Source organism: Ranitomeya variabilis, chromosome 8, assembly GCF_051348905.1.
Source record: "Ranitomeya variabilis isolate aRanVar5 chromosome 8, aRanVar5.hap1, whole genome shotgun sequence".
Lineage (NCBI taxonomy): Eukaryota > Metazoa > Chordata > Amphibia > Anura > Dendrobatidae > Ranitomeya > Ranitomeya variabilis.
Window position 1 is genome coordinate 89,894,833 of NC_135239.1, and position 25,457 is coordinate 89,920,289.

Genomic DNA, 25,457 nt, shown 5'->3' on the forward strand with positions numbered 1-25,457 from the left:
TACGGGCCGATGAACCGAGGCTTAAACTTAGGAGAAGAGACCCTCATAGGGACAAAACGAGAAGACAACCACACCAAATCCCCAACACAAAGCCGAGGACCAACACGACGGTGGCGGTTGGCAAAAAGCTGAGTCTTCTCCTGGGACAACCTCAAATTGTCCACCACCTGCCCCCAGATCTGATGCAATCTCTCCACCACAGCATCCACTCCAGGACAATCCGAAGATTCCACCTGACCAGAGGAAAATCGAGGATGAAACCCCGAATTACAGAAAAACGGGGACACCAAAGTGGCAGAGCTGGCCCGATTATTGAGAGCGAACTCCGCCAATGGCAAAAAAGCAACCCAATCATCCTGGTCAGCAGACACAAAACACCTCAGATATGTCTCCAGGGTCTGATTAATCCGCTCGGTCTGGCCATTCGTCTGAGGATGGAAAGCGGACGAAAAAGATAAATCTATGCCCATCCTAGCACAGAATGCCCGCCAAAATCTAGACACGAATTGAGTCCCTCTGTCAGAAACGATATTCTCAGGAATACCATGCAAACGAACAACATTTTGAAAAAACAGAGGAACCAACTCGGAAGAAGAAGGCAACTTGGGCAGAGGAACCAAATGGACCATCTTAGAGAAACGGTCACACACCACCCAGATGACAGACATCTTCTGAGAAACAGGCAGATCTGAAATAAAATCCATCGAGATGTGCGTCCAAGGCCTCTTAGGAATAGGCAAGGGCAACAATAATCCACTAGCCCGAGAACAACAAGGCTTGGCCCGAGCACAAACGTCACAAGACTGCACAAAGCCTCGCACATCTCGTGACAGGGAAGGCCACCAGAAGGACCTTGCCACCAAATCCCTGGTACCAAAAATGCCAGGATGACCTGCCAACGCAGAAGAATGAACCTCAGAGATTACTCTACTGGTCCAATCATCAGGAACAAACAGTTTATCAGGTGGGCAACGATCAGGTCTATCCGCCTGAAACTCCTGCAAGGCCCGCCGCAGGTCTGGAGAAACGGCTGACAATACCACTCCATCCTTAAGGATACCTGTGGGCTCAGAGTTACCAGGCGAGTCAGGCTCAAAACTCCTAGAAAGGGCATCCGCCTTAACATTCTTAGAACCCGGTAGGTATGACACCACAAAATTAAACCGAGAGAAAAATAATGACCAGCGCGCCTGTCTAGGATTCAGGCGCCTGGCGGTCTCAAGATAAATCAAATTTTTGTGGTCCGTCAATACCACCACCTGATGTCTGGCCCCCTCAAGCCAATGGCGCCACTCCTCAAAAGCCCACTTCATGGCCAAAAGCTCCCGATTCCCAACATCATAATTCCGCTCAGCGGGCGAAAATTTACGGGAAAAGAAGGCACAAGGCCTCATCACGGAGCAGTCAGAACTTTTCTGCGACAACACTGCCCCAGCTCCGATCTCAGAAGCGTCGACCTCAACCTGAAAAGGTAGAGCAACATCAGGCTGACGCAACACAGGGGCAGAGGAAAAACGGCGCTTAAGCTCCCGAAAGGCCTCCACAGCATCAGGGGACCAATCAGCAACATCAGCACCCTTCTTAGTCAAATCGGTCAATGGCTTAGCAATATCCGAAAAACCAGCAATAAATCGACGATAAAAGTTAGCAAAGCCCAAAAATTTCTGAAGACTCTTAAGAGAAGAGGGCTGCGTCCAATCACAAATAGCTTGAACCTTGACAGGATCCATTTCAATGGAAGAGGGGGAAAAAATATATCCCAAAAAGGAAATCCTCTGTACCCCAAAAACACACTTAGAACCCTTCACACACAAAGAATTAGACCGCAAAACCTGAAAAACCCTCCTGACTTGCTGGACATGAGAGTCCCAGTCATCCGAAAAAATCAGAATATCATCCAGATACACAATCATAAATTTATCCAAATAATCGCGAAAAATATCATGCATAAAGGACTGGAAAACTGACGGAGCATTTGAAAGACCAAAAGGCATCACTAAATACTCAAAGTGGCCCTCGGGCGTATTAAATGCGGTTTTCCACTCATCCCCCTGCCTGATTCGCACCAAATTATACGCCCCACGAAGGTCAATCTTAGAGAACCACTTGGCCCCCTTTATGCGAGCAAACAAATCAGTCAGCAACGGCAATGGGTATTGATATTTAACAGTGATTTTATTCAAAAGCCGATAATCAATACATGGTCTCAAAGAGCCGTCTTTTTTTGACACAAAGAAAAAACCGGCTCCTAAGGGAGATGACGATGGACGAATATGTCCCTTTTGCAAGGACTCCTTTATATATTCTCGCATAGCAGCATGTTCAGGCACAGACAGATTAAATAAACGACCCTTTGGGTATTTACTACCCGGGATTAAATCTATGGCACAATCGCACTCTCGGTGCGGAGGTAACGAACCAAGCTTGGATTCCTCAAAGACGTCACGATAGTCAGACAGGAACTCAGGAATTTCAGAGGGAATAGATGACGAAATGGAAACCACAGGTACATCCCCATGAGCCCCCTTACATCCCCAGCTCAACACAGACATAGCTCTCCAGTCGAGGACTGGGTTGTGAGATTGCAGCCAAGGCAATCCTAGCACCAAATCATCATGTAGATTATACAGCACCAGAAAACGAATAATCTCCTGGTGATCCGGATTAATACGCATAGTTACTTGTGTCCAGTATTGTGGTTTATTATTAGCCAATGGGGTGGAGTCAATCCCCTTCAGAGGAATAGGAGTCTCCAAAGGCTCTAAATCATACCCACAGCGTTTGGCAAAGGACCAATCCATAAGACTCAAAGCGGCGCCAGAGTCGACATAGGCGTCCGTGGTAATAGATGACAAAGAGCAAATCAGGGTCACAGATAGAATAAACTTAGACGGTGAGGTGCAAATGGAAACAGATTTACCAAGCTTTTTAGTGCGTTTAGAGCATGCTGATATAACATGAGTAGAATCACCACAATAGAAACACAACCCATTTTTCCGTCTAAAATTCTGCCGCTCGCTTCGGGACAGAATTCTATCACACTGCATACTCTCTGGCGACTTCTCAGTGGACACCGCCAGATGGTGCACTGGTTTGCGCTCCCGCAAACGCCTATCGATCTGAATAGCCATTGTCATGGACTCATTCAGACCCGCAGGCACAGGGAACCCCACCATAACATCCTTAATGGCATCAGAGAGACCCTCTCTGAAAGTCGCCGCCAGGGCGCACTCATTCCACTGAGTAAGCACAGACCATTTACGGAATCTTTGGCAGTAAATTTCCGCTTCATCTTGCCCCTGAGATAGGGACATCAAAGTTTTTTCTGCCTGAAGCTCCAAATGAGGTTCGTCATAAAGCAACCCCAAGGCCAGAAAAAACGCATCCACATTGAGCAACGCAGGATCCCCTGGTGTCAATGAAAAAGCCCAGTCTTGAGGGTCGCCCCGGAGCAAGGAAATCACAATCCTGACCTGCTGTGCAGGGTCTCCGGCAGAGCGAGATTTCAGGGACAAAAATAATTTACAATTATTTCGAAAATTCTGAAACCCAGATCTATTCCCCGAGAAAAATTCCGGCAAAGGAATTCTCGGCTCAGATACAGGTGCATGACAAACAAAATCTTGCAAATTTTGTACCTTCGTGGCGAGATTATTCAAACCTGCAGTTACACTCTGAAGATCCATTACAAACAGATGGACACAGAGCCATTCAAGGGTTAAGAGGAGGTAAGAAGCAGCTAGACAGCAATTAAGGGCTAGACAGCAAAACTCTGAAGGGAAAAAAAAAAAAAAAAAAAAATTTCCCTTAAACACTTCTCTATCTCCTGCTTCAGCCCAAACAATTAACACTTTGTGGGCCGGTCAAACTGTCATGATCTCAATGGCAAGAGAACATAGCATCAGCATATATAGGAACTAGCTCTTGGAAGATGGGAACTGAGCTGACCATGAACTAAACCTAACACACAACTAGCAGTGGCCGGGTAGCATGCCTACGTTGATTCTAGATGCCCAGCACCAGCCGGAGGACTAAATAATGCTAGCAGAGGAAAATAAGTCCTAGCTCACCTCTAGAGAAATACCCCGAAAGGAGACAGAGGCCCCCCACATGTATTGGCGGTGAATTAAGATGAAATAACAAAACGTAGTATGAAAATAGGTTTAGCAAATTTGAGGTCCACTTACTACATAGCAGAAGACAGAAAGAACACTTTCATGGTCAGCTAAAAACCCTATCAAAACACCATCCAGAAATTACTTTAAAACTCTGGCATTAACTCATAACACCAGAGTGGCAATTCCTGTTCACAAGAGCTTTCCAGACACAGTAACGAAACTACAGCTGTGAACTGGAACAAAAATGCAAAAACAAACATGGACAAGAGTCCAACTTATCTAGTAGTTGTCTAGGAGCAGGAACAAGCACAGAGAGGCTTCTGATAACATTGTTGACCGGCAAGCAACTAACAAAGCAGCAAGGTTATATAGCGACTCCCACATCTTGATGGGAACAGGTGAACAGAGAAGATGAAGACACCAGTTCAATTCCACCAGTAGCCACCGGGGGAGCCCAGAATCCAAATTCACAACAACTTCCCTTGTGTCCACAACAATTGTCAGTAGCGGCAGGTGGCACTTACAGAGACGATATTGGACCACCCGAGGTACTCCTGTAGAGGTGGTGTCTGGGTGCGGGTCTTAGAGCACCCGTGATGTTCCTGCAATCTCAAGCAGCCACACACACGTGAACTTGTAAACATAACACTTTACTGAAGGAGAAAACAGGGTACAGCCTCTCACTTAAAGGTAAATTGGCAATTCACAGAATAGGCTACACTGCAGATTGTATGAACAGAAGTGTTTTTTCCTTATGAAACAATCAAGCGTAGGGTCTATTAAAGCAGCTGCATCACAGTTCTTTCTTTCCACTTGCTACTGGGGGAAATATTATGCACAGGTAATGCCACACTAATTGAGGGACCTTCACAGGTTGGCTCCCCATGGTGACACACTAGTAGTGTGGAAATGTAAATGTGCTTGGGGTGGTAGCCATAGGCAAGTGTCATTTATCCGACACCCCATCACGTTATGGAAAAACAGGGTCCTTGGGTGTGTGTGTTGTGGTTACTGTAGATACCTTCAGGTTCTTCCCTTCCACAGTCTGTGTGGCAACGGACCCCTCCATTCCCATGATGAGGAAACCACACAATTTGTTAAAAACAAAGTCGATTTTGCTAGTCAAACAGCTAGCATACAATGGATAGCAGGAATTACACTTGTTGTTCACTTCTGCACCAAACAGATTCATGTTCTTGACAGTTACTGGCGAACGCACAATTCTTGTTATATACATTGCTGACAGTTCACAGTTTAAGCAAAGGACCTCCATATTACTAGTGTAGCACCACCCAGAACAATGTTTTTCACCGTAGAACTGCACTCGGACCTGTCTTTCCTTGGGAACAGAAGTCAGGGATATTCTCCCACTATCAGCTTCCTATGCGTGCTCAGACCCGCTGACACCATCTGACTGACTGCAGCTCTCAGGCCTGTCCAGCACTGGGGTAGTTCCCATCAAGTCTCTTAGAGATGTTCATCTCTTCTCTCACTGTGAGTCCCCCAAGTTGCCTGTGCAAGGTAGAACACTGCCACAAAAAAGTTTTGTTGAGGGCCATTGTCACTGATTCTCACACACACCCAAGAATGATCTTCTTTCTTGATGGTATCCTTTACTTCTTGCATTGCTAACACTCAATATTTAACTGCCTAAATTTCCTATTTCTGTCATTAACCCACAATCCCCAGCCTGGGTCGGACTTACATTTAACTTTGTATACAAACCCCACAGAGACTATGCCAGAAAGATGACTATTAAATCAACACTGCCATCTGCTGACCTATAAACATACTACCACACTACAAGTAAACAACTCAGAAAATAGGAGCATGCTAAATTCAATGCAAGCAAATCAAGGTTCTATACCAACATATCAAACATGCTAATGTAAATACGGACTCAAGAGGACAGGTCGTCATGCTCAAGGATAGAAAACAACAATAAATAGTTCAAAATTATATAAAAAGTAATATTTTATTGATGAACAAGTACACTTACAGTGCAGAATGGGGATGGGACACATGTACACATGTGGCGACAAGCTGTGGGAAGAGGGGCGTGTAATATAGGAACAGTTGCATAAATATCTGTATATTATACTGTATATCACATCTATTGACATGAAACAAAATGTGAAAGATATACTGAATTATGCAGAGAATCATGTCATGGTAGCAATATAATATAATATACATACTACCCACACTTTAGTTATGGTCGTCTTCAACCATACTGAACCTAAAAGGAAGGATTAGCACACAATAAAACATTTACAATTTGCATCTTCATCTGGATATCTTCCTCTCATTGGACACTTGGCTCTTCTCGGTTAAGGGCCTCAGGAAAAAGTGTTCATGTCCATACTTAACAGAAGCCAATAGGATAACACAGCAACAGCCCTTCCTGTCCAAGGACACAGTCCTCAAGATTCCTGTCCTAACTGGGACATCGGGTTATCCATGTCCTCTCCCCCAACAACAATCCTTAGGACTTGGGGACATAGTCATTTAACTGCACAGCTGTGCCTACACGTTAAGCACACAGTCCTTTGCGGGTAAGATCCTTACATGGGTGAAAAGACCTTTCAGAAAAAAACAGGCCTTATAGCCAAAAGGATTCCAGAAACAGTCCTTCAAACAATTTCACCTTTAACTGACCTTTCAGTGGAGGCCCTATTGGTCTCAAGGTTTTGTCTCAGTAGCAGTTCTCCAGAACTACCCATCTTTCAAACGTGGCCTACTTCGGCCAACCGAAACTAGGGCTGCAGGAGGATGCTTCTGCCCAGGGGGCACCTTGGTCACTTCTCAGGTGTCTTTTGAAATTTCTCCATCTCCTTCCATACTCCCCTCAGGCAGGGCCAAGCAAGTTCCAGATGAAGCCATCACTGGGATTACCTGTACATCTGCATTAGGATCTCAGGGTGAAGTCAAGGCCCAAAATCCTTCCCGGTGCCCCTCTACCATCTTCCTTCCCTCAGTATATTACCGCTCAATATTTCTGGGGAATTCACCATAGCTGTTTTGGGTTTAAAATTGGGCACAATACAATAGTTGCCAGTCTGTGTTTTGCCTTACTGGGTGGGATGGAGTTAATGCTTGCATACCTTCTGCAGTGGGCTCCGCTTCTTTTCGGTACTCTGAAGTGGTTACCTACTGGGTACACTGAGCAGTGTACACTGAGTGTCTCCCTTCAGGCAGAAACAACAATAACTGGTGATGGTGGCCTCTTTGGAACCACCTGATCATGGTAATGAAGGCCCACAGGGCAGGCAAAGGACTCCAAATACCCACCAGTACTCATCCACTGCATATGGGTCACCATAATGACTCTCACCGATCATGTCCTCCATTCACTCTTCATCATCAATGCTCATTCAATGCTCATTTGCCTTGCGGTCAGCGTGTGCCATTACAACTGACATCTTCCTCAGCTCCTCTCTTTTCACAAGTTGTAGTGAAAATGCCGCTTGCCTGACACCCACAGCGTGCTTCCTGTTTGTATGGCTCAGCCTCTTTCGTGGCTGGACTTCTAACGTGCTCACTGCATCACTCATCACATAAAATCCAAATAAAATAAATTTAAGTTTGTGAGTGTAACATTAACAAAATGTGGAAAATTCATGGGGTATGAATACTTTTTCAAGGCACTGTAAGTACAATTAGAAAATGACTTATTGACTAAAACAGGTTTTTTTTGTTAAATGTATAAATATATTTTTCAAAAGGCTTTCAAGTTTACACATACAGTCATGGCCGAAAGGGTTAGCACCCTTGAAATTGTTCCAGAAAAGGAAGTATTCCTCCCAGAAAATTATTGCAATTACCCATCTTGTTTTACACATGTTTACTTCATTTGTGTGTATTGGAACAACAAAAAAAAAAGAAAAAAAGGCAAATTGGACATATCACACAAAGCGATTTCAAGGGTACCAACACTTTCGGCTTGACTGCATAAAGTTGCATGAAAAAGTGTTTGTCCCCTTCCTAATTTCCTATTCTTTTGCATGTTTGTCACACTTAAATGTTTCAGATAACCAAACAAATTTAAATATTAGACAATGATCACACAGGTAAACACAAGAGGCAGTTTTTAAATGAAGGTCTTTATTATTATTAAGGGAAAAATAAATCCAAGCCTACAGGGCCCTGTTTTTTTTTTTTAGGCCAGGCTCACACTTGCGTGTGCAATGTGAGAGACTCGCGCCAGTCTCTCGCATCAATACCCATCACTGCCGCCAGCACTCAGGACCGGAGCGTGTGGTTGCATGTATTTCTATGCAGCTGCACGCTCTGGTCCCCAGTACTGACGGCAGTTACGGGTATTGATGCAAGAGACTCGCGCAAGTTTCTCGCACTGCACACTCAAGTGTGGCCTTATATATAGGCTTTTCATAGTCACTTCAAATGTGAAGTGGTCCCCGAAAAAACAGATTTTATAAATTGTTAGAAAAATGAAAAATTGCTGCTAATTAGTGTTGAGCGATACCGTCCGATACTTGAAAGTATCGGTATCGGAAAGTATCGGCCGATACCGGCAAAGTATCGGATCTAATCCGATACCGATACCCGATACCAATACAAGTCAATGGGACTCAAGTATCGGACGGAATTCCTGATGGTTCCCAGGGTCTGAAGGAGAGGAAACTCTCCTTCAGGCCCTGGGAACCATATTAATGTGTAAAATAAAGAATTAAAATAAAAAATATTGCTATACTCACCTCTCCGACGCAGCCTGGACCTCACCGAGGGAACCGGCAGCGTTCTTTGCTTAAAATGCGCGCTTTTACTTCCTTCCGCGACGTCACGGCTTGTGATTGGTCACGTGCCGCCCATGTGGCCGCGACGCGACCAATCACAGCAAGCCGTGACGTAATTTTCAGGTCCTCAATGCCTAATTCTAGGCATTCAGGAATTTAAAATTACGTTCCGGCTTGTGATTGGTCGCGTCGCGATCACATGGGCGACGCGACCAATCACAAGCCGTGACGTCACGGGAGGCAGGAGACGCGCGCATTTTTAAAATTACGTCACGGCTTGTGATTGGTTGCGTGCCGCCCATGTGACCGCAACGTGACCAATCACAGCAAGCCGTGACGTAATTTCAGGTCCTGATGCCTATTTCTGCATTGAGGACCTGAAATTACGTCACGGCTTGCTGTGATTGGTCGCGTCGCGGTCACATGGGCGGCACGCAACCAATCACAAGCCGTGACGTAATTTTAAAAATGCGCGCGTCTCCTGCCTCCCGTGACGTCACGGCTTGTGATTGGTCGCGTCGCCCATGTGACCGCGACGCGACCAATCACAAGCCGGAACGTAATTTTAAATTCCTGAATGCCTAGAATTAGGCATTGAGGACCTGAAAATTACGTCACGGCTTGCTGTGATTGGTCGCGTCGCGGCCACATGGGCGGCACGCGACCAATCACAAGCCGTGACATCGCGGAAGGAAGTAAAAGCGCGCATTTTAAGCAAAGAACGCTGCCGGTTCCCTCGGTGAGGTCCAGGCTGCGTCGGAGAGGTGAGTATAGCAATATTTTTTATTTTAATTCTTAATTTTACACATTAATGTTGTTTCGATACCGATACCCGATACCACAAAAGTATCGGATCTCGGTATCGGAATTCCGATACCCGCAAGTATCGGCCGATACCCGATACTTGCGGTATCGGAATGCTCAACACTACTGCTAATCCATCCTAACAAAAAGTATCACGGCACGGTTCCAGGACTCAATCCAGTGAACTTTTGCTGTGTGGTCTGTTTCTCTTTCTGTTGGGCTACAGCCCAATTAGTCTCTGTCCAACCTCTGATGGTTCTTTTGTTCTTCCTTTCATTTTCTTAGTGTGTTTCACTTCAGGTGTTTTCTATTTTCTCCTTTGGCTCTGTTCTATCACATTTTGGAATTAGCTTTATACAGGTGCTTCTCACAAAATTAGAATATCATCAAAAAGTTAATTTATTTCAGTTGTTCAATACAAAAACTGAAACTCCTATATTATATAGAGTCATTATAAACAGAGTGATCTATTCCAAGTGTTTATTTCTGTTAATGTTGATGATTATGAAACCTGAAAAAACACCTGCAAAGGCTTCCTAAGCATTTAAAAAGGTCCCTTATTCTGTTTCAGTAGGCTCCACAATCATGGGGAAGACGGCGACTTGACAGGCGTCCAGAAGGCAGTCATTGACACACTCCACAAGAAGGTTAAGCCACAAAATGTTGGGTGTCGAGTTCCCACCTCTGTACAGGGGGAATCTCGAACCATCTCCGCTGCGGTCTCCCATTCTTCTCCAGCCACAGTGGAGTCTGCTCAGTGGAGATGTCGGTCCCAGCGTCTTGCTCAGTCTCACTCTGTGCATAGGGTTACTGCTGCTTTTCCAGCTTCTGCCATTGAAGCCAGTGCTGGGCAGCGGCGAGCAGACGCTTTTGGGACTAAGTCCTGCTTTTCCCCTTCTGAGCATGCCCAGGGCAATATCTCCCATTGGAGATCGAGGGTCACATGCTCAGATACTGCAGCAGGACCCATTGGTCCTCCAGGAAGGTCCTGAAGGTGCTCAACTTCTGTGGCAGCCTCCCATTGGTCCTTCTGGGAAGGTCCTGTACATGCTGCAGCTATAAAAAGTTTGCATGGCCGCATGGCTATGCGCTAGTGTACATTTGTATTCGTGTGTGTTGATGAGTGCAAGTCATCCTTAAATATCCCATCCCTATTGTATGACTGCTTGCGTAAGGTGGATGATTGCTATCTAGCGCCCGACTTAGCCATCAGCATGTAACACATAAAACAGCGTCTATTGCTGTGACCGCCAGTGCGGCGCCGTGCACTTTCACAGTGCTTTCCTGACCCAAGCCTGGGTGGTTAGTGGCGTCCACCAGTGCGGCACCGCAGGCACTCTCGTGCATCTTTATTAATATTATTTCTTTCACTCTGACACCCCAGTTGCGGTGTCGAGCTCAAGAGGTCTATTTGAACTCAAATCCTGTGTCTTGGGATTGAGTTCTGAGACTCCTTGCTTGCGCTCTTGGTGCGGTACCGCGGCCCTGTGAAGGAACAGGGTTTGCTTCCTTCACACAGGGTGAAGTTAACCCGTGTGTGTATCCACATTGTACCTCCATATAGTCCGTCATTACTTAGCAGCAGGTTCCATCGCTGAACGGTGGACCCCGGGCTGCGAACGCACCTTACTCTATCTTTCTAATTATTTGGTGCGTTCTGCTAGCCCTAACATTACACTAGCGCCAGGGTCTGGCTAGTAATGAGGGACAAACAGCAATCCTTGCTGTACACCCAGCAGCTGGAGGGTAGGTTGGCGGCTCTTGAGCGCACAACCTCAGCTGTGGATGTAACCGCAGTTGCTGTTCAGGCTGCTAGCGTGGCTGCAGTAACCTTGTCCACTGCCACCCCTGTACCGACTGTATCTCGCCTCCCGCTGCCAGAAAATTTTTCTGGTGATAGTAAGTCTTGTAGGGGTTTCGTGAGTCAGTGCTCTATACATCTCGAGCTTCTGGCCTCTCGTTTCCCTACAGAGCGGGCTAAGGTGGGGTTTATTGTGTCTCTCCTGTCGGACAGGGCTACGCCGCTGTGGGAGCATGGCGATCATGTGGTGCAGAGTGCTTCGTTGTTCCTGAGCACTCTGAAACAGGTCTTTTTAGGACCTCATGTCACCCATGATACGGCGCTCCAACTGTTGGCATTGACTCAGGGCTCGTCCTGTGTCAGCCATTTTGCCGTCCACTTCTGCACCCTGGCATCTGAGCTGGAGTGGTCAGATAAAGCCCTTGTTCCGATATTTTGGAGGTGGCTGGCTGACCACGTGAAGGATGCCCTGGCCACTAGGGAGATTCCGCCACACTGGAGGAGTTAATAGCAGTGTCTGCTCATATTGACCTCCGTTTTCACGAGCGGAGGTTAGAGCGAGCCCAGTGCAGGCAGAGGTTTCGGCTGGCTCCCACCTTCGCCAAACCATTGGAATCTCCAGTCCAGGCCCCTGAGTCACATGAGGTCATGGAAGTGTCATGAGCGGGATCTAAGTCCCGGACCGCTCGTGCACTCCAGGTTTGTCATGTTTGCCAGCAGTCAGGACATCTTGCCACCAGATGTCCCCAGCGGTCGAGGAAATGTCAGCGTCTAGTGGTAGTAGGTGGAGGTACACTAGACACGGCGACGTTTGTCTCTAAATTGTCCTTTAAGGGGACAATTACAATAGGCTCATTTACTCACTCGGTAGAGCTCTGCGTGGATTCTGGAGCGGAGGGCAATTTTATGTCTTCTGCCTTCGCCCAACATCACGCAATACCCCTGGTAATGCTAGCTCAACCAGTAACTGTACGAGTGGTGAATGGGTCAACACTGCCCTCACAGATACATACCAGACCATCCCTTTCACTCTGTCCTTGTCGCCATCTCATCAGGAGATTATATCTCTGCTCGTCATTCCTGAGGGAATTGATGAGATCCTGTTAGGGATGCCTTGGCTACGGTATCACTCTCCTCATATCGAGTGGTCCACAGGCAGAATTTTAGGATGGGGTGAATCTTGTGGGGGTAGATGTCAGAGGGAGAGCATTCAGGTTGCTACTACTGAGGTACCCGCAGATTTATCCTCTCTTCCCAAGCAATATTGGCCCTATGCAGACATGTTCTCCAAAAGGGCTGCGGACACCCTTCCGCCTCACCGCCCCTATGACTGCCCTATTGATCTCTTGCCTGGTGCTGAGCCTCCCCAGGGTCGAGTCTATCCTTTGTCTCTCCCAGAGACGGAGGCAATGTCACAGTATATCTGAGAGAATCTGGCAAGAGGATTCATTAGGAAGTCAGTGTCATCAAGAAGGGGCAAATCCCAAGTTGTGGTCGGAGGTCTCTAAGGCCTTTCTCTCGATTAAGTCACACTTCACTAGCGCTCCCATCGTACATCGCCCCGATGTAGATAGGCCATTTATTATGGAGGTGGATGCCTCATCCGTTGGTGCTGGAGCAGTCCTCTTCCAAAAGGATGCTCAAGGTCGGAAGCATCCTTGCTTCTTCTTCTCTAAGACCTTTTCACCAGCGGAGCGGAATTATTCCATCGGGGACAGGGAGTTGCTAGCTTTGAAGTTGGCTTTCTCAGAGTGGAGACATCATCTGGAGGGGGCTCGCTTTCCCTTCCAGGTGTTCACAGACCACAAGAACTTGGTGTATTTACAGACAGCCCAGTGGCTAAATTCTCGTCAGGCTAGATGGTCCCTTTTCTTCTCCCGGTTTCATTTCACCCTCCATGTTCTTTCTGGGGAGAAGAACGTCTGTGCCGACGCTCTCTCTCACTCTGTAATGTCGTCATCATCATCAGAGGAGGAGCCTCGGCTTATTGTCCCTTTAGAGAGCCTGAGAACTGTGGCTCCGGTTTCGCTAGAGTCTGTGCCCCCAGGCAAGACTTTTGTTCCATCTAATTTGAAGTTAACCCGTGTGTGTATCCACATTGTACCTCCATATAGTCCGTCATTACTTAGCAGCAGGTTCCATCTCAGCACGGTGGACTCCAGGCTGCGAACGCACCTTACTCTATCTTTCTAATTATTTGGTGCGTTCCGCTAGCCCTAACATTAAAGGTCATTCCTAAAGAAGCTGGCTGTTCACAGAGTGCTGTATCCAAGCTATTAATGGAAAGTTGAGTGGAAGAAAAAAGTATGGTAGAAAAAGGTTCAGAAGCAACCGGGATAACCGCAGCCTTGAAAGGATTGTTAAGAAAAGGACATTCAAAAATTTTGGGTAGATTCACAAGGAGTAGACTGCTGCTAGAGTAATTGCTGCAAGAGCCATCACACATAGAGGTATCCAGGACATGGACTATAAGTGTCACATTCCTTGTGTCAAGCCACTCATGACCAAAAGACAAAGCCAGAACCATCTTACCTGGGCCAAGGAGAAAAAGAACTGGACTGTTGCTCAGTGGTTTAAGGTGTTGTTTTCAGATGAAAGTGAATTTTGCATTTCATTTGGAAATCAAGGCCCCAAAGTCTGGTGGAATAGTGGAGAGGCACACAATCCAAGCTGCTTGAGGTCTAGTGTGAAGTTTTCACAATCTGTGATGGTTTGGGGAGCCATGTCATCTGCTGGTGTAGGTTCACTGTGTTTTATCAAGACCAAAGTCAGCACAACTGTCTACCAGGAATTTTTAGAGCACTTCATGCTTCCCTCTAGAAACAAGCTTTTAGGAGATGGAAGTTTCATTCTCCAACAGGACTTGGCACCGGTCCATATTGCCAAAAGTAACAACACCTGGTTTAAAAACAACAGCATCACTGTGCATGATTGGACAGCAAACTCATCTGACCTTACTCCCATAGTGAATCTATGGGGTATTGTCAAGAGGAAGATGACAGACACTAGACCCAACAATGCAGACAGGCTGAAGGCTGCTATGAAAGCAACCTGGGCTTCCATAACACCTCAGCAGCGCCACAGGCTGATCGCCTCCACGCCAAGCCGTATTGATGCAAAAGGAGCCACGGCTAAGTATTGAGTGCATTTACTGAACATACATTTCAGTAGGCCAATATTTTAGATTTTACAATAATGTTTGAAGCTGGTGTTATAAAGTATTCTAATTTACTGAGAAAATGACTTTTGGGTTTTCATTGGCTGTAAGCCATAATCATCAACGTTAAAAGAAGTAAACACTTGAAATAGATAACACTGTTTGTAATGAGTCTATATATTATATGACGATCACTTTTTGTATTGAAGAACTGAAATAAAATAACTTTTTGACGATCTTCTCATTTTGTGAGAAGCACCTGTATTCGAGTTATTCACCTCTCACTGACTTTCTTTGCTATCTATACTTCTATGTAGATGGTGTTAAGAGTTCCAGCTCCTCAACTAGGGATTATCTTGCTTGATCAACACCAGTTGCTTTTCCTGCAGTCTGATTGTGAGTCCTCCTCCCCAGCACCCTTCTCTTTCTGTTACGTTTGCAGGTGTAGGAGGTTTTTCATTTAGTCTGTTTATTTTTTGTTTCTCTATATTTTTCCTGTCTATCATGTGTTACATAGTAGCATAGTAACATAGTTGGCAAGGTTGAAAAAACAAATTTGTCCATCCAGTTCAGCCTACATTCCATCAGAATAAATCCCCAGATCTACGTCCTTCTAAAGAACGTAATAACTGTAAGATACAATATTGTTACGCTCCAGGAAGACAGCCAGGCCTCTCTTGAACCCCTTGACTGAGTTCGCCATCACCACCTCCTCAAGTTAGGAATTCCAGATTCTCACTGCCCTAACAGTAAAGTATCCTCTTCTATGTTGGTGTAAAAACCTTCTCTTTTCCAGATGCAGAGAATGCCCCCTTGTGACTGTCACCTTCCTTGGTATAAACAGATCCTCGGAGAGATATTTGTTATGTCCCCATATATACTTATACATGGTTATTAGATCGCCCCTCAGTTGTCTTTTTTCTAGACGAAATAATCCTAATTTTGCTAATCTCTCTGGGTATTGTAGTTCCCCCATCTCCTTTATTAATTTTGTTGCCCACTTGTCGCTTGTCGCTCTAGTTCCATTATATCCTTCCTGAGCACCGGTGCCTAAAACTGTACACAGTACTCCATGTGCGGTCTAACCAGGGATTTGTACAGAGGCAGTATAATGTTCTCATCATGTGTATCCAGACCTCTTTTAATGCACCCAATGATCCTGTTTGCCTTGGAAGCCACTGCCTGGCACTGGGGCTGCTCCAGGTAAGTTTATCATTAACTAGGATCCCCAAGTCCTTCTGCATGTCAGATTTACCCAGTGGTTTCCCATTCAGTGTGTAACGTGATATTGATTCCTTCTTCCTATGTGTATAACCTTACATGTATCATTGTTAAACCGCATCTGCCACTTCTCGGCCCAAGTCTCCAAGTTATCCAGATCCATCTGTAGCAGAATACTATCTTCTATTGTATTGACTGCTTTACATAGTTTTGTATCATCTGCATACATTGATATTTTACTGTATAAACCTTCTGTCAAGGCTCCCTTGATGTAACTACTGCCGGGATGCTAGCCGCTGCAGTAAGGGAGCCCAATTGCAATTATTGTAGGTAGTGCCTACTTATGCTATTTTGAAAAAAGGGACATTTTAATCTGTTTTTCATCTGTAGTCTAAGCTGCAGTGAGGAAAATGTATTATGCAGTTAATAGAATAAAAAAAATTGTATTTGATATGTATTTTTTATAGTGACACCTTTACATGGTTCCTCCATTACTGAGAAGTCAAAGATTTGAATTGATATGCAAATGAGGCTGAAGAGCTATTTGTAGCTCTGAAGCCTCTGTCACTCCACTTCTATATCCCACCCAGCGTTGCCTCATCCTAATTAACTGATGGCTATTTTGCCTGAAGTCACACAGTATTGAGGCTGTCAGTCCAGCTGGAGGAGACACTGCTGGTCGGGGGAGAGAGCTGGAGTGAGAGAGGCTTCAGATCTACAAATAGCTCTTCAGTCTCTATTGCATTTGGAACAGATTGGTCATGTAAAGGTATTGCTGGATTTGCCATTGAAAGAGCTATATGCGCATATAAATAGTTTGGCGGTGAAATCCTGCTGACAGATTCTTTTTAAATCACAATTAATAAAAAGTGTTACTCTGTCACACACTGTAGGGCACCAGAGAGAAATGATGACTCATTTGAGATATTACCACTTACAGTTATTGTATAGTAATAGTTGACAGACTTGAAATTGTTCCAAAAAATGAAGTATTTCTCCCAGAAAATTATTGCAATTACACATTTTGTTATACACATGTTTACTTCATTTGTGTGTATTGGAACAATACAAAAGATGAGGAAAAAGGCAAATTAAACATAATTTGACTCTAAACCCCAGAAATGGGCTAAACAAAATTGTTGGCACCCTTAACTTAATATATGGCTGCACACCCTTTAGAATAAATAACTACAAACACTTTTTTCTACCATGAATAAGCGTTTTACACCTGTCAACTAGAAGTTTGGATCCCTATTCTTTTGCAAACGGATTCAGGTACCTCCTATTTGAAGGGTGCTTTCTCCCAACAGCAATTGTAAGATCTTTCCACAAGTGTTCAATGTGATTTAGATCCAGACTCATTGCTGGTCACTTCAGAACGCTCCAGCACTTTGTTTCCATCCATTTTTGGGTGCTTCTTGAAGTATGATTTGGGTTATTGTCCTGCTGAAAGATCCATGACCTAGGACCAAGCCCAGCTTTCTGAAACTGTGCTCTACATTGCAACTCAAACTTCTTTGGTAATCATCAGATTTCATGATGCCTGGCACACAGTCAAGGCAAGCAGTGCCAGAGGCAGCAAAACAAACCCAAAACATCTTTGAACATTCACCATATTTGACTGTAGGTACTGTGTTCTTTTCTTTGTAGACCTCATTCAATTTTTGGTAAACAGTAGAACGATGCATTTTACTAAAAAAAAAGCTCTATTTTGGTCTTACCTGTCCAGAAGATGCTTGCCCAGAAGGATTTTGGCTTATTCATGTTCATTTTGTAAAACTGCAGTCTAGCTTTTCTATGAATCTGTGTCAGTATTGGGGTCCTCCTGGGTCTCCTGCTATAGCATTTCATTTTATTAAAATGTCAAATGGATAGTTTGTGATGACACTGATGCATCTTTGTAACTTAATTAGGGCTGCTTACCCTCCATCCGGACTATCCTACGTTGCAACCTTTCATCAACCTTTCTGTGCCACAAAAATCAAGAGAGACTAGCTAGTGTCATGGGTTGTACACTTTTTGATTATGTTACGCACTGTGGACAAAGGAACATCAAAATGTCTGGAGATGGACTTGTAACCTTGAGATTGATGATATTTTTCTACAATTTTGGTTCTCAAGTCCTTAGACAGTTCCCGTCTCCTCTTTATGTTAATAATGCTTAGTGGGGAATACGCAGACACACAATGCAAAGATTGCATCAACTTCTCCCCTTTTGATCTGATTTCAGGTGTGATTTTCATATTTCCTACATCTGTTACTTGACACAGATGAGTTTGAATGAGCATCACATGCTTGAAACAAAGTTGTTTACCCATAATTTTGCAAAGGTGTCAACAATTTTGGCCAGTTCGTTTTTGGGATTTAGTGTAAAATTATGTGCAATTGTAAGGGTGTCAATCCTTTTGGCCATGACCTTGTGAGAAGGGCCAGGGCCGTAGTCGTGGCTGACAAAGGTTGCTCATTCACATCCTGGTCTCCCGTCACATGCACTCAATGTCCCCTTTGTACCGTACCTTTCTTTCCGCTTTCCCATCCATCAGGATCCTCTCTGTACTGCTGAGTTCTTCCTGATGGTGTCAAACAAGGAGAGCCAGTTCCAACTTAAAACAAACGATTTTACTTGGTTCCATTCTCAGTACGTCCAGCACAGTTACAGCAACTTCATAGGGAACTTCACAGGACACATCCTTGTCTTGCTCTGCACTATCCCTCACTTGTTCCGGAATATCATAGAGGCGCACTGAGTTTTCCAGTACAGCATCGTTCCTTGTGGTCAGCCTAACTATCTTCAGGAGTTCCCCTGTCCATTTCGCACAAGACATATGGGCATCAGCCGGCGTAGTTAGCTGCCACATATTGGAGCTGCCCTGCATTCCTTCACTGCTGTGACCTTTGGCCCTGGATGACTGGACTCCTTACTTAAACATTGCATGGTCAACTGCTTTGCCCAGGCCCTATGGCCCTCTGACCTGTCTGGGCTCCCTGGCCTACTAACTCAGATGTAGGAAATACTCAGCCTTACCACAGTTGGCTTCTCCTATATAAACTAGTTTCTATCAGGCTACTGACTTACACCATTGTGTCCCCCTCTAGTGGGCTAAATTAACTATTACACCCCCTGCACTTTAACATATATACATCACATTTTACAACATAGCAGCATTGTAGGGCATAACAATACATATATATACACTGCTCAAAAAAATAAAGGGAACACTTAAACAGCAGAATATAACTCCAAGTAAATCAAACTTCTGTGAAATCAAACTGTCCACTTAGGAAGCAATACTGTTTGACAATCAATTTGACATGCTGTTGTGCAAATGGAATAGACAACAGATAGAAATTATTGGCAGTTATCAAGACACACTCAATAAGGGAGTGGTTCTGCAGGTGGGGACCACAGACCACATCTCAATGCCAATGCTTTCTGGCTGATGTTTTGTTTTTGAATGTTTGTTGTGCTTTCACACTTGTGATATCATGCAGGAGACAGACTCTACATCCCACACAAGTGGCTCAGGTAGTGCAGCTCATCCAGGATGGCACATCAATGCGAGCTGTGGCAAGAAAGTTTGCTGTGTCTGTCAGCATAGTGTCCAGAGGCTCAAGGCACTACCAGAAGACAGGCCAGTGCACCAGGAGATGTGGAGGGGGCTATAGGAGGGCAACAACCCAGCAGCTGGACCACTACCTCAGCCTTTGTCCAAGGGGGACAAGCCTGACTGCCATAGGCTCATGTGGCTGGAGTGTGTCAGCAGTTCCTGCAAGATGAAGGCATTGAAGCTATGGACTGGCCCACCCATTTCCCAGACCTGAGTCCGATTAAACACATCTGGGACATCATGTCTCGCACCATCCACCAACGTCACGTTGCACCACAGACTGTCCAGGAGTTGATGGATGCTTTAGTCCAGGTCTGGGAGGAGATCCCTCAGGAGACCACCTGCCGCCTCATCAGGAGCATGCCCAGGCATTGTAGGGAGGTCATACAGGCACATGGAGGCAACACACACACACAACTGAACATCATTTCCTTGTCTTGAAGCATTTCCACTGAAGTTGGATCAGTCTGTAATTTGATTTTCCACTTTGATTTTGAGTATCATTCCAAATCCAGACCTCCATGGGATACTCATTTTGATTTACATTGATAATTTTTATGTTTTATTGTTCTCAACACATTCCACTATGTAATGAATAAAGATTTGCAACTGAAATAATTCATTCAGTGATATCTAGGATTTGGTATTTTAGTGTTCCCTTTATTTTTTTCAGAAGCGTACATTTCCCTGATCCACTGCTGGTTCTGACATACAAATACTGATGGAAAATGAAGATCAAATACTGAACATGTGTATGAACATGGCCTATGCCATGAAGTTACCACTGCAGCCAAAAAGCACAGAGACTGGAGCTCAGGAGGGGAGGCATTACTGGACCAGGGAGGCTAAATACTTTCTGTCTTAGTTTTTTTCAATTTTTGTTTAAGTAACCAAAGAAAGAATGATTATGCCGGGAATGAAATATACCACAATAATGATTTAAAAAGTTAACTTTTATTGTATGAATTAATTAAGAACATGTACATTATATGCAAAACAATGAAAGGAAACACCAAAAGACAATCAGAGACACCTTAAAAAAGCTTTAAGATACATGCATGTGCATACAGTGGGGGGAAATAAGTATTTGATCCCTTGTTGATTTTGTAAGCTTGCCCACTGACAAAGACATGAACAGTCTATAATTTTAAGGGTAGGTTAATTTTAATATTGAGAGATAGAATTTCAAAAATAAAAAACAGAAAATCACATTGTATAAATGTTGTAAATTTATTTGCATTTTGCAGTGAGAAGTATGTAATTGATCCCCTACCAACCATTATGAGTTCTGGCTCCTACAGACCAGTTAGACGCTCCTAATCAACTTGTTACCTGCATTAAAGACAGCTGTCTTGCATAGTCTCCTTTATAAAAGACTCCTGTACACAGACTCAATCAGTCAGACCTCTACAACATAGGCAAGACTAAAGAGCTTTATAAGGATGTCAGGGACAAGATCATAGACCTGCACAAAGCTGGAATGGGCTACAAAACCGTACGTAATATGCTGGGTGAGAAGGAGACAACTGTTGGTGCAATAGTAAGAAAATGGAAGAAATGCAAAATGACTGTCAACGACATCGGCTGGGGCACTATGCAAAATCTCACCTCATGGGGTATTCTTGATCATGAGGAAGGTGAGAGATCTGCCTAAAACTACATGGGGGGAACATGGTAATGAGCTCAAGGCAGCTGGGACCACAGTCATTAAGAAAACCACTGGTAACACATTACACCATAAAGGTTTAAAATCCTGCAGTGCCCACAAAGTCCCCCTGCTCAAGAAGGCACATGTGCAGGCCCGTCAGAAGTTTTCCAATGAACACCTGGATTATTCTGTTAGTGATTGGGAGAAGGTGCTGTGGTCACATGAGACAAAAATTGAGCTCTTTGGCATTAACTGAACTCGCAGTGTTTGGAGGAAGAGAAATGCCTATGACCCAAAGAACACCGTCCCCACTGTCAAGCATGGAGGTGCAAACATTATGTTTTGGGGGTGTTTCTCTTCTAAGGGCACAGGACTACTTCACCACATAAATGGGAGAATGGATGGAGCCATGTACCATAAAATCCTCCTGACAGCTTCCTTCCCTCCGCCAGGATATTAAAATTGGGTAGTGGTTGGGTCTACCAGCAAGACAATGACCCAAAACATACAGCCAAGGCAACAAAGGAGTGGCTCCAAAAGAATCACATTAAGGTCATGGAGTGGCCTAGCCAGTCTCCAGACCTTAATCCCATAGAAAACTTATGGAGGGAGTTGAAGCTCCGAGTTGCCAAGTGACAGCCTCAAATCTTAATGATTTAGAGATGATCTGCAAAGAGGAGTGGACCAAAATTCCTCCTGACATGTGCGCAAACCTCATCATCAACTGCAAAAAACGTCTGACTGCTGTGCTTGCCAGCAAGGGTTTTCCACCAAGTAATAAGTCTTGTTTGCCAGAGGGATCAAATACTTATTTCTCACGCAAAATGGAAATAAATTTATATAATTTATAAAAGGTGATTTTCTGGATTTTATTTTTGATATTCTATCTCTCAATGTTAAAATTAACCTACCCTTAAAATTATAGACTGTTCATGTCTTTGTCAGTGGGCAAACTTAGAAAATCAGCAAGGTATCAAATACTTTTTCCCCTCACTGTACATGTAACAATATGTGTGTATGTGGCAGATGAGCTAAACATGGAAGTTTCACAAGTACATGGGTAGAAAGAAAGCAAAATCGCAGGTGATCAAAAAAGTACGATCCTTCAGTAGTAGGTAAAATAAGTGTCTGTATGTATGAACATGAAACGTTTAATAGAATTATTTAGCTGATAAAGTTAAGTGTACAAATATCCCAAAGGTATATTATAATGAATATTACTAGTAGTAAAGTAATATTTACAAGTACCCAAGGATAAAGTTAGTATTGCATAACCGTGATCAGCTCACCTTCCACCAGACACAACACGTGTTTCATCATTGCTAGTTTAAGTGAAAACTCCTTACAAGCATAATATTTAATAATCACAGAATCATAATGTATTGTTAAATTCCCAAATGTGTTGTAGAACCTTGCCGGATAAACCAAGAAAAAATAGATGAAAACTTTTTGGAATTGCATCCAAATTATGATTCAAAAGTATTTTATGAGGATGGAGAGATCATTCATTTTGTGTGCAAAGCAGGATATACCATACTGACCGACACAGCTGGACAATGCATTAAGGAGGACATTTTCTACCCTGTTTGCCATGAAATATGTAAGTGGACATACATTCTTGAAAATGTATTAATTCAGGAAAAGTATATTATAGCTCTTTATTTCAGTATAACTTTAAGTGGTCTGGCTTCCAGTTTTGTGTTGGATTGCATGTAGCATTTAGAACCCCCTCCAATCAACCATAATAATAAAACCACCTATGAGTGAAGTTAATAATGCCCGTTCCACACTAAATTTGTGACCATTGTTGGGTTTATATGCTCAGGAGGTATGAGCCTGACAATCTACACATTCAGGATGGATGCCGAGGCATTCATAAACCATGGGGACCCATTTTAAAGTTGCTGTCTGTTTAGCAATAAGCATAAGGGAATAGTCAGACGGCCATATAACTCGGACGAGGATCGCAACGCAATGCACTGACTAGCCATTGCCTCTCCCGAGTCCCGACTCAAACGTGACAGCTTCATAAAAATACATGCTGTCACTCTCTGGGCGGGAGAGCAGACAGCTAGTCAGTGCATTGCGTTGCGATTCTCGTCCAAGTTATATGGCCATCTGACTCTTCCCTTTTAAACCAATATTTGTCTGCTTGCATAAAAGTTCGAAAAATGGTCCAAAATCAGTCTGTTTAAATGGCATTTTAGACTATCTTAACCAATTTTCTTCTTCCTAAACTGCATCCACACCCATGTGTTCCCCAGTGCAGAGACACACATGTAGCTGGTCATCCATATAATGGCAAGAGCATCAGATGCGATATGCTAATGACCCTCGGGTCCTGCTCTGCTGTGAGTGGGAGTGGAGTGTCAGTGCTCTGTGCTCCGATCCTCTCGCATAGGAAGGATCGGACCACAGCTGCGGAGGAGGCGGAGAAATTCATTTCTCCATCTCCTCTGCTGCCGGCATTGGTGTATATTGCACCACACTCGGGAGATATCCAAGTGCAGTGTGATGTTACCCTCGCACCCATAGACTTGTATGGATGCGAGTGAGCCGAGTCTCATTGCCAATTGCAACATACTGCGATTGTTCTCGCACGCTGAGTCAGCATGAGAAAATAATCGCAGATCTGAGCTGCCCCATAGAGTAACAATGGAACAAGTGCTATGTGATGTTTTAATCATGTAGCACTCGGTCGTGTTGAACGGTAATGTGACTCCGGCCTCAGACTGAAAGTTGCTTGCAGCTAACGGATAGACAGATTAGAAGAATACGATGTTCTGTAGATGTAGTTAGTGATTTGACCTGAAACCACCACCACAACATTGTACCTCACAACTGTTGGGTGAGGCAGAAAATAGAATTTTGTAATTGTCTGAGTGAGGGTAGGGTCGCATGATCAATTTTTCTATATGCGTATAAAACATACCGATTATTCTGACCAGAGTTTCATCTGAGTTTGATCAGTTTGTAATCATTTTTTCTCATATATGGAGAATAAAAAGGTCCCCCACCTTGTCCTTTCTGTCAGTCCCTGAAAATTGGACGGCAATTAGATGATACCCGACTGCGGTCCGATTTTTTTCAGTGATTCATAGACTTGTATTGCTGAATTGAAAAATTGGACATGTGCACAGCCCCATAGAATATCATAGGTAGGAGTTATATCCGTAAAAACCACAGTTAGCACTCACACAAGAGTCTATCCATCAGCTGGGACTCCTGCTGTCAAAGTCTGTAGGAATTGAATTGAGCTGTGTCTAACTTGGCCCCAAAGATTAGTATGTGTGTGAGGAAACAGAAGACTGATGATGGTAAACAAAATGAAGTATTATTGCCTTAGCAGAAATTATAGGGAAAAACCCCAAATTAATCTGTCTTATTTGGACATTAAATCTTTCTTTTCCTCTGAAAATATTCTATCTTACAGAATCAACTAAACCCGGTGAGAAAAAAATGATCTTGAAGAAGCTTTCTGATCAAAATCAAATGTTCATCTGTTAAATGCTGAGAAGTTCATATTGGAATAACTCCTGGAGTTTATGCTACTGCCTTTATTAATGCAAGGAAGTGAAGTACATATGATGAATCCTACACTGTAATCAATTAAATGCTTGCTTGTAACTTGTTGACTTTTTACAGAACTACTTCAATGACTATTAAGGAGGAAATTAAGTGAATAGTTTCTCATAATTGAAATTAAACAGCAAAAAAAAAAAAAAGGAAATTCTGTAATAATCAAAATGATCACTAAACATAAGACTGTAAATGGGATGTAAATTCTGTTGCAATATTAAAGGGAAATTATCCTAAAAGCTTGCTGTAATTTGGATTATTAAACTGTAAACTACAGGCAAGGTGTCACTATATAATTTCTAAGGATATGTGCAAGCCACATTTTTTAAAGTGGATCCCAATCCAGAATACCTCCTGAAAAAGCAAGATCTAAAGATTGAATACATGCATTTCCTTGAAAAAAGCACTACTCGTAATTTTAGTGTTTGACTGTATTTTAAATTCTTCAGATTTTCAAACAAGTGACCTTCCATTCTTCAGGCATTTTCTGCTTTAAAGATGCTCTATACTTTATAATAAAATCAATGGGAAGGCTCAAAGGATGTCAGAGTAACTTTTTGAGCGCTTTGCCTTTGTTTTTGCTTCAAAAAACGCTAACAGTTTCTTCAATGTTCAATGTAGGTTAAAAACAATTTGGAAAATGCTTTTTGAAGAATTGCCTCAAAAACTATGGCAAAACAAAAAAAAATGCTGGTGGTGCAAAAAAAAAAAAAAAAAAATTGCTCCAATAACACTTGAAAGACACTTCCTATTCATTTCCACTG

The 25,457-nt window shown here is 43.7% G+C and overlaps 1 protein-coding gene across 1 annotated transcript in view; it reads left to right on the forward strand.

The window, feature by feature from the left end:
• The window catches only part of LOC143788270 (coagulation factor XIII B chain-like), a 115,535-nt gene extending 90,710 nt beyond the window's left edge, over nucleotides 1-24,825 (forward strand). Inside the window, exons 6-7 of the mRNA XM_077277797.1 lie at nucleotides 22,523-22,714; nucleotides 24,548-24,825. Coding sequence (XP_077133912.1) covers nucleotides 22,523-22,714; nucleotides 24,548-24,549 — 194 coding nt within the window. The 3' untranslated portion in view covers nucleotides 24,550-24,825. The remainder of the gene's footprint in view (nucleotides 1-22,522; nucleotides 22,715-24,547) is intronic.
• The last annotated feature ends 632 nt before the right edge of the window (nucleotides 24,826-25,457 follow it).